At 46.8% G+C, this 13,690-nt stretch overlaps 1 protein-coding gene across 13 annotated transcripts in view; it reads right to left on the reverse strand.

Annotated features, from left to right (window-relative positions):
• CASZ1 (castor zinc finger 1) overlaps positions 1–13,690 on the reverse strand; it is a 188,860-nt gene that overhangs the window by 11,421 nt on the left and 163,749 nt on the right. For all 13 annotated transcript variants that reach the window (XM_063176728.1, XM_063176735.1, XM_063176727.1 and 10 more), the window contains 9 exons: positions 13,049–13,221; positions 11,463–12,331; positions 9,802–9,943; positions 8,589–8,652; positions 5,758–5,918; positions 2,674–2,796; positions 1,822–2,157; positions 962–1,160; positions 262–433 (listed from right to left, as the gene is read on the reverse strand). In XM_063176728.1, the coding sequence (XP_063032798.1) occupies positions 262–433; positions 962–1,160; positions 1,822–2,157; positions 2,674–2,796; positions 5,758–5,918; positions 8,589–8,652; positions 9,802–9,943; positions 11,463–12,331; positions 13,049–13,221 (2,239 nt within the window). The remainder of the gene's footprint in view (positions 1–261; positions 434–961; positions 1,161–1,821; positions 2,158–2,673; positions 2,797–5,757; positions 5,919–8,588; positions 8,653–9,801; positions 9,944–11,462; positions 12,332–13,048; positions 13,222–13,690) is intronic.

Consider the following 13,690-nt stretch of genomic DNA (forward strand, 5'->3'; position numbering starts at 1 on the left):
GAAGAAAAAAGAGGAAGCTTTATGTCCAGACAAATTCGTATATACAATTCTGTATAGTACAGTCTCTATTCATTTAGCTTGAGTCTATTTGTGAAAACATCCTTCAACCAGACAGACCAAGAACTGCTTTATGTTTTGTTGCCTTTCTTGTTTAGTGATTTAATGACCAAATACCTCTTAAGCATAATGTGCAGGTTCTGACTTACGACATCCTTGGCCTGGACGTGGGACACGCCACACCAGAAACGGAGCAAAACTCACCTAGTCTGCCACATTCTTCCCGCTTGGTGAAATACTTGAAGCCGTTGGCCGCCCTCCTCTCTGCCTTCTCGTGCTTTTTCACGTGCCAGGGCAGCTTGGTGGTGATGTTGGTGACGAAGAAGCAGCCGGGGCGCAGGCAGTGGTAATGGCCTCGCATGCGGAACTCACAGTGCTGCAGGGGAGCACACAGCGATGGGGCTTCAGGCAGCTCCAAACAAATGCACTCCCAACTGCCTGCTGTAATGCTGACCCTTCTGATGTGGCACAGGGGCCTGCACTGATACTCCAGATCCCATCTTATCTTCCACAACCTGCCCTGCACCTTGTTCTCTTTCGAGTCTTTTTACATTGCTGTCGTGTACCCTGTAATACACTATTCTCTGTTGAGATATCTCAAAGCTTACTCATGGCTTTCCCTGGATTCATCACAGATCTTTATTCTATTTCATCTTATGTCTCTCAGATTATTCTCATTCCCTTGTCCACTTCACCCAAGTCAAAAATACACAAAAGCATCATGATTTCCCATTTGATAAAACCCAAATGTTTTTCCAGACCACATAATTATGACTTCCATGGTTCTGTAGTAACACCAAGAAAGCCACACACAGCCTCACTTCCTGCTGGAGAGTCAGTCTACCTGATCCTTCATCTCCTGCTCCCCAGTCCTGCCAGAACACTGCTCTGGAATGGCTCTTACCTGGTTTGGACAGAGACACTGCAGGGAGTAGTAAGCAAACTGGTCTCGCACATTCACCAGATTATTGTTGGGGTTGATGTGGTCCAGGCAGTGGGATTCTGCTTTGCCAGAGGTTTTGCACACATACTTGCAGTTCCCAAAGAGACAGTGGAAGTGGAATTTGTTGGCGTACTTGCAGTCTGTTGCCAAGCAGGGATCACTGGAACACATCCAAAACACAATCATCACCTTCACTCATTTCACACATTTGTTTCTTTGCCAAGATTTAATTCAAGGGGAGCCCAGCTGAAGCCTCTGTTCCAAACATGGCCCACAGATTTCCCATAGCTACCTTCCTCTTCAGGGAAATTGAGGCTGGCAACACTACTACAATTCCTACAATTCCACTTTTCCAATTTAAAGTTCAAAGGAAACACAACTCCTGAGTGTGGCCACTGCAGGATGCCAGGGCTTCCCCTGATCTGACAAGACCAGCACTGCCCCTCTCTCAGCTAATGGGTTTGGTACCTTCCACCCCCACTCAGGGCACGAAATTCTGGCCCAATAACCCTTTATTGTCAAACATTCTGCAAAGACACCTCTAATTCTGCACAGCTCTCACAAGGGACAAAACAGGTATCAGTGATAAATAGATCACCAAGTTTATTTATCTTCTAAACTCATGTTTAAAATTGTTCTCAGATGCACCCAAAAACCTTAACGTATTTCCTAGACTTCACAGAAATAATTTTTCTGTGAAGCCAAGCCCAGAGTACTTTCTGGGCAGGTTTCTCAGTGGGTGAGCAGAAGTCTGGTATTGCAGCTCTGAGGAAAGGTTGGCTGGGGAGGACAGAAGGAGGCAAATGGTAGCTCAAACTTACTTCTCCTGGAACTGAAGAAATCCAGGTTTGACCTGAGGCTTGGCATTCTCCAGGGAAGTCGTTGCCAAGGGTGAAGCTGCCAGGTTAGGCACTGATGCTGGGATCTGAGGCATCTGGGGTATGGTTGAAGCCAGCTGTTTCCAAGCAAGTAGTGTGGGAGCAGAGGGCATAGCAGCTGGATTGGGAGGGGGCACCTCAAGGGCAGGAGCACTGGCCATGGTGGCAGAAGCAGCAGATGGTGATGAAGGGGCCAGTGAAGCTTTATTCTCTGTAGCAGTTGAGAAGGGAGACTCAGAGTTGCTTTTCACAGTTCCACCTTCAGTTCGGAAGTGAAAACTGCAAAACACAACACCAATTCAGACATAAATCCTTGACCATTTCATGTAATTTGATTAAACACCAACAAGAATGTGGCAGGAACCTGTAAACAAATTGGTGTGGATAAATCCTAAAAGGGGCTCTGCAGACTTTGAAGTAAGATTTAGGCCCATCCTAAAATCATCAATGAAGAGAAGGGGAATCATTAGGATGGGTGGAGACAGGTGCCAAACCTTAAAATTAGAGAAATTCCAGAATCACTGCAGCCACTGAGAATAGCTGTGGGGCAGCTTCCCAGGGCTGCTGGGAGAAGCCAGACATTTCCTGCTCACAGGGAAGCATCCAACAGGAGAGACCAACCATGCTAGCAGATCTGTGTTAAAATCTGCAACAAGCCCTGCAGACTCAGGCAAGTGAATGGCCACACTCATGGAAGCCTTACTCATTCTTTACTGGGACATTCCATTGCCTCAAAGGGCACCTGGGGTGCTCCTGAACTGCAGGGCTTTCCCTGCCCCCTGCTCTCCCACTCACTTGGCGTGCTTGATGGCTCCATCCAGGGTGCTGAAGAGGGCTCCACATTCCTCCACCACGCAGTGGAAATGCACCTTGTGCAGGAAGTCACACTGGGCATCACAGAAATCCTTGGTACCAAACCTGGCCAAAACAGACAAGCAGACATCTCAGGAAAGGCCCCAGGAGAGAAGTGGAGTTGGAACAGACATTATTTCTGTATTTACAACTCTACTAGCATTCCCACAAACAACACTAATTCTAGATCCAGAATCCACCCCTGGATAGGAGGGCATCTCTCAGATGGGAGAGATGAAGCATCCTCTAAGCAGCAATTACAGAAATACTGCACAGCACCATCCCTGATGTCCAGAACAACAACTCTGCCATGCAAAGCCCAGAGCAAAACCCACCACGTTATCCAAGATATGTCTTGTGCTATCTTGGAGCAAATGGCCAAGAGGGCAAAACCAGCTCAGCGTGGTGTCGCTGCTCACTCACTGCTGAGATTCTCTGGACTTTGGAAGTGCAGCACAAATACCTGTGATTTCAGGAAACTCCAGAATCACAGGGAATCAAGAAAACAAGCAAGAAACACTGGCAGGAAGGATTTGAAACTTAACAAGGGAATGTTGCATAATTAAGGTACAACAAACTACAGTTGCTCTGATGAGCAGGAAAGCAAGAAACAAACAGCAGCCTGTATGGTCCCAGGAGGGACCTCTCACCAAAGGGAGGGTAAAGGAAAGAGAAAAAACTTGTACTGGAGAAGGAAGGTCTGTGGATGTACAACGTGTCCTGTCAGTTATGGCTTGCAGGGAGAAAAGGAAGGAAAGTAATTGTGGGGTAAGAGGGAAGAAAGCACGTTATTGCAGACTAAAGGGGCTGTTTCATCAGAGACAAGAATGCTGAGCCTAGAGAGAAGGCCTCCCACAAAAAGGGAGGTGATGAGTCAAAAATGGCTGCATTATAAAATTTGCTTTGGATGAGGAAACTAAAGACAAAGCAAAGAATTTGGGATGTAGTGAAGACCTTTTAGAAGAGCAGATAAAGGGACTCATTCGAAAAATACAAATCAGTCAGTCTGGATGATGTATGTCCTGAAGTGCAATGGAAATTAACTCCCAAACTGATTACATTACCATTTGCTGGTTTTTAAGCCATAGAGAAGTGGGAGGTACTACATAAGTGGAAAAAAAAAAAAAGAAATTAAACAGTCAAGGTACTGGTTCTTTGAGGGGAAAAAGAAAAGACAAGTCATCTTTGGCAATTATCATACCTCTGGCCTTAACTTCTCCTTCCAGTAAAGTAATGGAACAAATATTAAGAGGGAGGAGAAAATCATTAAACATCTAGAGGATAAAGGAACCATGAGCAATAAACAGCATCAGGATTATAAAGAATAAATCTTGCCAGACAAATTTAATTGCTTTTTTTGATAGAATTACAAAATTAGTGGATGAAGGGATGCAATATATTTGGATTTTAGTAAAGCATTTGATTCAGTCTTGCATATGCTTAGAATTAATTCCAATTGGCCTGGATGTAATGCCACCTCATGGCTTGAATCTGGCTGAGGGTCCATAAACAAAGGCTGATGACAACCAGCACCACACTGAGCTGGGAGGAGGAGGCATTGTGTGAGTGCTGAGAGGAGGACTTGGGTTAGTCTGAGTTTATTTAACATCTTAATTAGTAATCTAGGAGTAAACAGCGTGTTTATGAAATTCACAAAGATACTAAACTGGGAGGAGGTGGCAATAACAGTGCAAGAGGAGGAAAAGAGCACAGAGAGGTTCAGCAAGACAAGGGGGAGCATTCAGAATAGGAGAATTGTGTTTGGAAACACACAACAAATACACCTGGGTGTGGGCATGTTTTATACACTGGGGACTCACTAAACAACTTTGAAAGCAATTCTGTGTCACAGAGGATGATAAACGTGGTACTAGACATTATTCTGTGTAGATACAAACAAATTCTGAGCTGCCTGTTGGGGGGCAGGAGGCTTGTTCTGTGGGGAGGGAGACAATTCTGCCCCATCCAGGGAACAACAGCAAAGCAACAGGACCCACAGGCACAAGGGACTAATCCAGAGTCAGATTAAAGGAGGCAAGCAGGCCTGGTTGAATGGAATGCTGAAAGTTTGGGACTGTCTGAAGGGGCTGAACTCCAGCTGCAGAGAGGGATGATCTGCTGTGGTTCAAGGGGATACAAACAGCTGCAACCAAACTACGAGAAGTGGAATTCAGGCAGCATACCATGGGAAAGGTTGTGACACTGAAACTTACTTGGTGGTAAGAGACAAGCAAATAGCCAAACTGCCTGGCACCATTACAACCAGACCAGACAAACGCAAATGCACTGCCAGGAAGGACCTCACACCAGCCAGGGGCTGATGGACCAGAAGATTTTCTAGTGCTCCCCATTAAAGCCTTTGATTACAAAGTGTGCACTGGCATTTGTAAGTGACTCTGTGTCAGAGCACAAACCTCTGTGTCTGCCTGGGTGTATCTGTGTGCCCTCAGAGCACGTGTCTGTCTGGGCGTGGATGTGCATGTGTCTGAGTGTGGGTGAGCTTTGTACCTGCTCCATTTTCTTTTTGAGTCTCCTTTCCTACAATAAAAGCAGCAGAAATCATTCCAGCTCCCATACTCTTTTCCTTATTCCCATGCCTCTACATCCCCAAACCTGTTTAGTTTCAGGTGAAATGCCCCAGGAAGCATGCCAAGGCACCAGTGGCCTGTGTGCAGTAAGTGGCCATGGTCTCACACAGGTGCAGTGCCAAGGGCACAGCTACACTGGGCTTGCACTGCAGGGTCATAAGGAGGAGCCTAAGGTGAAGTCCAGGACAGCAGAACTACACGAAGATCTGTGCTTGTATCTGGTTCTCAACACCCCTTTGCAAAATAATTCTATGTGGACAGATATTTCTTATCAGACATTAACACCCAGTGCAGGTAGGTACCACCAAGGGCTAAATGTGCTCTGGGTGATCAGTGTCTGACAGAATCAGGCCCTTAAACTCAACAGAACTCTGTTCAGGGTGAGCCAGTGAGTCAGACAGTGCAAAGGAAGCATTTCCCCTCTCCCCTGCTCTCTTACCGGCGCAGGTACATCTTCCATGGCTCAGAGAGCTTCTCCTGGACAAGAGCCTTCACTGCCTTGCCCAGGTACTGGCTTGGCTCCCCAGCCCCAGCCTGGCTGCCTTCGCCTTCTGTCTTAATGTTCAGCAGGTTGCCAAGGCTGGCACTGGTCTTGGACATCTGGAACAAGAGCACAGACACTGCATCAAGCCCAGCACACAGACACAGCCACCCTCAGCGCTGTCCCACAGGGAGCAGAGTCTTCAAAGACTGAAAAAGATGACAAAAAGTCAGTGCAGGCTGCTTCAACTGCATCAGCAAAAGTCAGTAACACCTCACTCTTCTGCCTCTTCCACCCACCCATCATGAAGCACTCAGGTGCCTGTTGAATATTTATTCATGGATCTCTTAAAGTAATGAAGCATCATGTCTATTTTATCCACGAGGAAACGGAGGTGAAGAGAGACATCCCCTAGCTGACTATGGAAAAGGTGTGTGGGCTTCAACAGTAACAGCCCCGGGTAGCTCCTACAAATTGCTGGTGGCAGAACTGGTAAACTCTAGTTTATTCAGTCATCTTATCCCAGCCACAAGGATGTCTCCTTTAAAGTGACCACCACGGATGTGTGAGGGGTAGAAGGATGAAAATCTCATTCAACTGGGGAAAAATTCCGTCCCAAGTCCCTGGAAAATTCTTACTAACTTCAATTATAAAATCGTGTCACTCTTCTGTGCTAAATGGACACATCCTCCATGAAGCAGGACTTGGTCTCACAATCTGCATTGTGTGAAAGGCTTCAAATAGAATCTACACAGAGAAGGTTTAGAGGTCCTGGTGTTAAATGTACAGGACAGAAAAATAAAGTTACTCAAGCCTGCTTAGAGGGAAAATTTTCTTTCAGAATAAATGCATGATTCCCAGACTCACTCTTTCTCTGTTGTGCTCTCAATTACCTCCAGTAACAACAGTGAATTTCACAGCCTTAATAAAATGCAGGATTGGGCCCAGTACTTGCACTGGAAACTCCACCCACTTGAGGGTCTCGAAGCCCTTTATAAATATCAGTTAATTAAGCCTGACAACCCCCTAAATAAACTGCAGTAGGCTTCAGGAATCCTGGTTATTTGAGGCTCTCTTAATGCCCCCTGAAGGTAAAGCCCCTGCTGCTGTGTGGAGACTGCAACTCTTTATGGCTGGAGTCAGAAATTCAGGTCGTGTGTTTCCACTGGTAATTCCATTTCTGTAAAGTTTTTTTCTGTTCTTTTTTCCTGGAGAAACAATGAAGGATTCCCCCATGGACAGAAATTGTGTGCAGCCACAGGAAGAAGCAGGTGTGATGTCTTCCTGAGCAAACTAAGCTTGATTCTGCAATCTTTAGTCTTGGAATTGGTTCCATCAGTCACACACACAGTGGGTTCTACTCTTTGCTGGTTTATCTCACTGGTTAATCCAGTCCTTTAACCTGACTCCTAGTTTGCACCTGTGCCACATTTGCTTTGCACAACTTTAAGAACCTTATGTCAGACTGCACACAAAGAAATGCTTTATTCTAAACATATACTTTTATCACATATTATCCTGGAGATTTTCAAGTGAAGTCTCCATTGAAAGAGAATTTCCCTGATCTGGGACCTTCAGAACGATTCATGACCCCAGAGAGCAGAGCTACTAAACACATTTGCTCACTAAAGAAAGACCTGCATATTTGGAAATACTAAAGGGACAACACAAAAAAACAAATAAGAAATTAGGTTTAAAAGGGAAAATCGAAACCCCAGTGTAACAGAAAGCCAATGGAGGAGAAAAGTGACATAAGGATAAATGCAGAAATTAAACAACACAGAGAAAAACAGTGATAAGAAAGAAAGGAGGTGGGAGATTACCAGGCAAAGTCACTTTGCCCTCTCTTGAGGGTTATATGGCCTTGATGCATGTAACACCCAGAGCCAAGGGGATGGCAACAGTAATGCCTATAAAACCTATCACATAGCAAAATATTAAAGCATGGCTCAAAGGGTGCCCTGATCTCTTACAGCAGTTGTATACAGCCACAAAATTAATCCTGGTACAGTAGAATTTATCATGTGAAAGAGAAATATACATTTGAGATGATGTATAATTTAACAAAAAAGTAAGGAAAAAGAAACTGTGCATCATCTAAAATAAATATTCTAGGACATAGTAAAGGGGACTCTGTTAGACATCATTACTCACACCAGAAAGACAGAAATTGATGATTTTGGTTCAAAACTTCTAATTTTTTCTTCTCTTTCAAAAAAATAGATTATTCTCTCCCTCCCCAAATGAAGGAGGGAAAGCAAATAAACAAAATTATTTTATTTTAAGTAAATAAACAAAATTAATAACTATAAAAGGGAAGTGAGATAGAAGTTGCCAGGTTCTGAAAACAAAAAAACAAACCGAACCCAAACCAAAAAACTAAACCACCCCCCACAAGAAAAGAAAAGAAAAGAAAAGAAAAGAAAAGAAAAGAAAAGAAAAGAAAAGAAAAGAAAAGAAAAGAAAAGAAAAGAAAAGAAAAGAAAAGAAAAAAAGAGAAAAGAAAGAAAAGCTTTTGGAGCTCTCCTCTGTCTAGAAAGGATGGGAAAAAAAAAGGTGTCAGAGGCGGCAATATATTTCTTCAGCCAGTTCATTAAATTAATTCGTAAGCAGTGGCTCTGAAATTATACCCGATGAAAAATGGTCTCAAAATTTAAATGGTACAAACTCATCTTATTAGAGGCAAAACATTAAAAAACAAACGCATCTCTCCCCCCCCCTTCCCCGCTATCGCAGCTTTAATTTCTCTTGGTGGGGGGAATGAAAGGCGTTTGATGGATGGCTCTTACCTTATTCATAAGCGAGGATAAAAGAGATGAATTTGCTGAGACTGTGTGGCCATTTGATTCATTACTGAAACACACAAACCAACAGGGTTTAGTTAAGATGTGCGCAGGGACTGGGAGCGCTCAGATTAATCCTTCTCCCTTCAGGCTGCCTCACTCCTCACCTGCTACATCCAGGGGGAAGGAATGATGCCAGCCCTCCCCTGGGCAGGCCAAACTCGCCTGCTTGGGACAGCCAAGAGGGACAGAAAGAGGATCTGAGGTCTGCAGAATTTAGATCTTTCAACTGCTAAATGGCCCGGACCTCTTCCCCTGGTGTCCACTCCATCACACTTCATTTGTTACCTCATTACCTCCCCCAGGTTTTACCCCTTCATCCCATTAGAATTTTCAGAACTATCACAAAAATACCACAAAAGCAGGGGGGATGCTGACAAAGGCTCACGCTGCCAGGGGCAGGGATCCCCTGGGCAGTAAGGAAGGCAAGGCACAATCCTGTTCTGAATGGCAGCCTCAGGATCTCTGCAGTTGGCTCCAAGTGCTGGACTGCCAAAGGGAGGCTTGTTTAAATGAGGTATGGACAGGAATGGATACAAAGGTCAAAGTGGAGCTCACTTATCCCCAGGATCAGTTCCTCTGCTCTTTTTCCACACAGCACAATCCCCAAACACTCCTGTTCTCAGCAGAGATGCTGGGCAAGTGGGACACATGCTTTGAGACAGGTGTGTTCACACCTGCACAACCATCACCATAAGTGTAGAGCAGCCCACGCCAGACCCAGAGCAGAGCGAGCCTGACACCAGCTGTTTTGTGAGCCCAGATTCTCTGGAATGTGCTTTCCTTAGCCCTGATTCAACAGACTACAGCAGTGCAAGTGCTGCTGCTAAGAGTGTGCTGAGGTGTGGCAGTGGTGCAGTTTCAGTCAGCAATGGACAAGAGGACTAAGTGAAAACAGCTCTGCCAGTGGTTTGATTTTCAGAGGGGAGCAGAAGAAGTGCAGCCCTTGTTGAAGAGTCAGCAGGTGCTTGTGAGCCCAAAAAACCACCTGGAGAATGGGGAGCAGAGTGAGCCTGCCTCCAGTTTTGGGGTGTTCAACTCAACCACTGTGAAGCTGCCTTTCACCAACATGCTGTGCCCTCTCAATTTACAGGTAAGGGAACTTCCCAAAGCCTGGTGTGGGAAGTGCTGAGTGTTCCTGGCTGCCCACTGCTCTCACCCGTGGTCCTTGACACTCAGGTCCAAGCTGTGCTCCTGCAAGGGGTCCTGACTGGTGGCAGGTGTGGGTCCCATGGCCTCCGCAGGCTCCTGCTTCACCTGGACTGGATTGAACCGTCCGGGAGGTGCTGGCTGTCCATTACCTGCTCAAGAAACACAGTGAAAGTAAGTGCAAAAAAATAAATTTAAAACATAGGTCTAAAATGAGGTTACAATAGCAAATAATTTAAGTTAAATCACTGGCATCAGTGCCTAAGTGGAAAAAGCAAAGAAAAAGTGTTGGGGGGGAGGGAAGTACTGGGATTGCTGGTCAGCGTTTATTGCCAAGTTGACATGATGGGTTCTGACGTCCACTCCAGCGTGGAAATTCTTCAAGTGATAATTATTGCAAAATTATGTCAAAGTTGTCCAGGCTACGGGCCCTTTAAAGGAGAAGGGCGGAAGGAGCGTGGGGGAGACCTGATTCTCTGCACAAACTGTCATAACTAATTTGCGGGGCTGCCTCTTAAGCGTTTATTAAAGACTCTGTTAATGCTGAGGCAATGTGGCAGCTTTCGACTGCTAGTCAAGCCCCCTTGCTCGTCCCCAGCCCCAGCGTTGCCGTAGCGACAGCGCCGGGCCGGCAGTGCGCCTGCCCACAGGAGCATCGGCCCCGCCGGGACGATCCAAGGTGACAGCGCCGGCTCCGGCCTCCTGCCGCCGCCAAACGGGGACCGCTCCTTCGGCGGGAGCAGCCTCAGCGCCGAGCCCGTGAGACAAGAACTCAAATTAGAGGAGGAGAGGGAAAAAGGAGGGAGGGTGGGAGAGGAACGGACAAAAGAGAACAAATTGGAGCGAAAAAATTAGGGAAAACGGCAAAGAAAAAAGGAGGGAAAAAAAGTTGCTGACAGAAACATGTCTGCAGAGGTTTTTTCCACAATCCCCAAGTGACTAAAATATTAATTTGCCCTCCGGCAGTACAGCTGACGGCGAGCTGCTTCTCAGACAGCAAGTAGCATTTTATTAAAAAATAAAGGAAAATAGTTCCCTCAATGACCTTTCTCTGCTTTAGGAAACAATTTTTCAAACAATAATTTTAAAAGTATGTGAAGGTTCTCCTCCCTCTTTAATCAGATCACTTCCTTCTACTCCCCCGTTCCTCCTGGGAAGCCGGGGCCATCGGCAGTGCTGCCAGGGCCGGGCTGGCTCAGCACAGAACAGCCCCCAGATGAGGAAACAACTGGCCAGGGGCTACAGGATCATCAATACTGGGCCTAGATAAAGCTTGACACAGTCTCAGCAGAGCCTGCAAGTACTGGCTGATGTATTTTTTCTTAATTTCTATTTTCAATGGAGTGCCTCTCTCTTTCCAGCCTGTAGCCAATTACACATGGCAACACTATTCAGCTCTGGTAATAGCTTACTCCTTTCATGGGCAGAAACGCTTCTTGCCTCTCTTCTGGCCATGTGGGCCAGAAGTCATGCCACAGGAAACCTTGGCATGACTGCCTTCCTCAAGGGTTAATCAGACACAACCAAATTCATTCTCCCATTTATTTTCTTTTCCTATCCCCTTCCCAAATGCAGTCCCATGGACAACTGGGTGGCTTCTCATTCACTCTCCTCCAAGTCACCAGGCACTGCTCTGCCTCCACCACTGTCACAAATGATCAGGTAACTCACCTGCTTCAAGTGCCACAGAGGGCTTGAGTGCAGCTGCTGCCAGCCTGGCCATCATGGGAGAGATTAATCCCTTACTAGCAGAGATCCTTTCCATTATAGAGGCTGCTGGAGCGGGCGAAGAAGTAGCCACTGGCTCACCAGATGCTGAAACTGCCTGGGATGAGGAATCTGTAGGAGCAGATGATGCTGGGTTGGTGCCAGAAGAACCAGCAGTCATCAGATTAGCCGAGCTGGCAGGAAGTGGTGTAGAGACCCGGCTGGGGATGATGGGGAAGAAGGATCCAGCTGTTCCAGGAAGTGCCGAGTTGGAGAGCGCCAGGGCCAAGGGAATATTGCTAGGAAGAGCCTGGGAAAGCAGGCCAGAGATCTTTGTGGCTGGTGTCATGCTGTTGGCAGACTTGGCGGCCTGTGAGGAAGCAAGCTCAGCCGCAGAGGAGGGCGCAGCTGGGACGATGAGAGACACGGAAGACTGCTGACTGGTCGGGGAGGCACTCAGGCTGGAGTTCTTGGAGCTCATGGCAGAGAAGTCGATGAGGTCATCGTTGCTGGACTCCTCTTGCTCGTTGTCCTTGGAGCCCAGGAGCGAGGCAGGCAGGCCCAGCACTCCCGAGCTGCGGATGTGCCGGCGCTCGTGTTTGCGCTTATGGGAAGTCATCTGGCTGGTGGAGGTGAAGGTGAAACCACAGCCTGCCCTTATGCAGTGGAAGTGGTTGGTGGCCTTGCTGTAGACGCAGCCCTCATACTTGCATTCCTCGTACTTGTAGAACTTCTTGAAGCCGTCCTTGGCGTAGGCATCATCTTTGATGTGGTAGCTCTTGTGCTTCTCAATGTCACACTTGTTCTTGAAGGTGAATGTACACCCAGGTCTCCTGCAAGGGCATCGAGGAGAGGGTGGTTGGCCGTGATGGCAGAGCTGCTGTGTCCCACCTCCCTCTAGGACAAGGACTGGGGCTGTAATGAGACAACTGCCCCAGCTGCACAGGGGCTGAGGGGCTGTCTGTGGCTTAACCTGGGACACCCAGGCCAGCAGATTTGCTGCCATGTGGGAGAGCTGGGAAGCTCACTCCACTCTGAGGAACTGCCACAGGAACAGGGGAATACAGGCACCCTCCACTAAAAGTTCCAACAAAACAGCAGGTAAAGGGGACTAAGGTACAAACTGTGCTTTCCTACTCTTCTTGAAAACCTAAAAAATCAGTAGAAGAGCAGTTGTGTACAGAAGGCTAAGTCTGGCCCCAAAGGGGATGAGCTGGCTGGAGAGAACCCTTCCACGGAAGTGCCATTAGCAGTGTATTAATGGCCCACGGTTGCACTCTGAAGAGGTCTCTTTCCCAAATTATTCTAGGCTCTGTTTTCTAGTGGGTATCCTCTCCTCAGATCACACTCCTGCCCTCAGAGTGGTCTGTGGCACAATCCTGGAATTCATATCTACTCTGGTATATGAGTTCTCCCAGAAGCAATACTGAGAAGGTCACAGCGGGGCAAATCAAGTCCCCGTGCATACTTGGGGAATTATGACTTGGCAGAGGGAAGCAAACAGACCACAGGGCTGTGAGGCAGGACTCCTGCCCTCCCCGCTGTCTCACCTGCAGTGGAAGTGAGTGGTTTTCTGCCCGTAGAACTGGCATTCCACGGTGCCGCAGTCCTCTGTGGCACGGAACCGCTGGAAGCCGTCGTTGATGAGCTGCGTGTTCTTCTTGTGGAAGTTCTCGTGGGTCATCACATCAGAGGTGCTTGTGTAGACCTTGTTACAACCCACCTAGCCCGGGCCCAAAGAGGAGTCATCAGCACAGCGGTTTAACAGCCTGACATTATTACCAGCAGCAATAAATACATGGGTAGCACACGCACATTTAATAGTTCCATTTGTGTGCTTCTCCTAGGGGTATTAAGTCATCACTTTAATTCCCAATCTAAAGACTGATAGAGCATAGAGCAGTTGTGAAAAAAAACAAACAAAAAAACAAACAGAAACCAACTCTCTGGGCATGAACCAGTAAGAAAAAAGGGGAGGACTGGAGGGATAAAATACCAGCTCCAGATAAGCATGCCTGCTTGGGGAAGCAGTTAGTAGGGTTCTGCTCTTAAAGAGAACAGAACACTAACAGATGCTGTTGCTTTTTGTTATCTTGGAGTGACACAGAACAAAGTAGGATTTCATCTATTTGGGGAATACAAAATTGAGTTGGAAAAAGTTATTTACTTCTTTAGTCCTTCTGGGAGGTAAG

This window comes from Melospiza melodia, chromosome 26 (genome assembly GCF_035770615.1).
Source record: "Melospiza melodia melodia isolate bMelMel2 chromosome 26, bMelMel2.pri, whole genome shotgun sequence".
In the NCBI taxonomy this organism is placed as follows: domain Eukaryota; kingdom Metazoa; phylum Chordata; class Aves; order Passeriformes; family Passerellidae; genus Melospiza; species Melospiza melodia.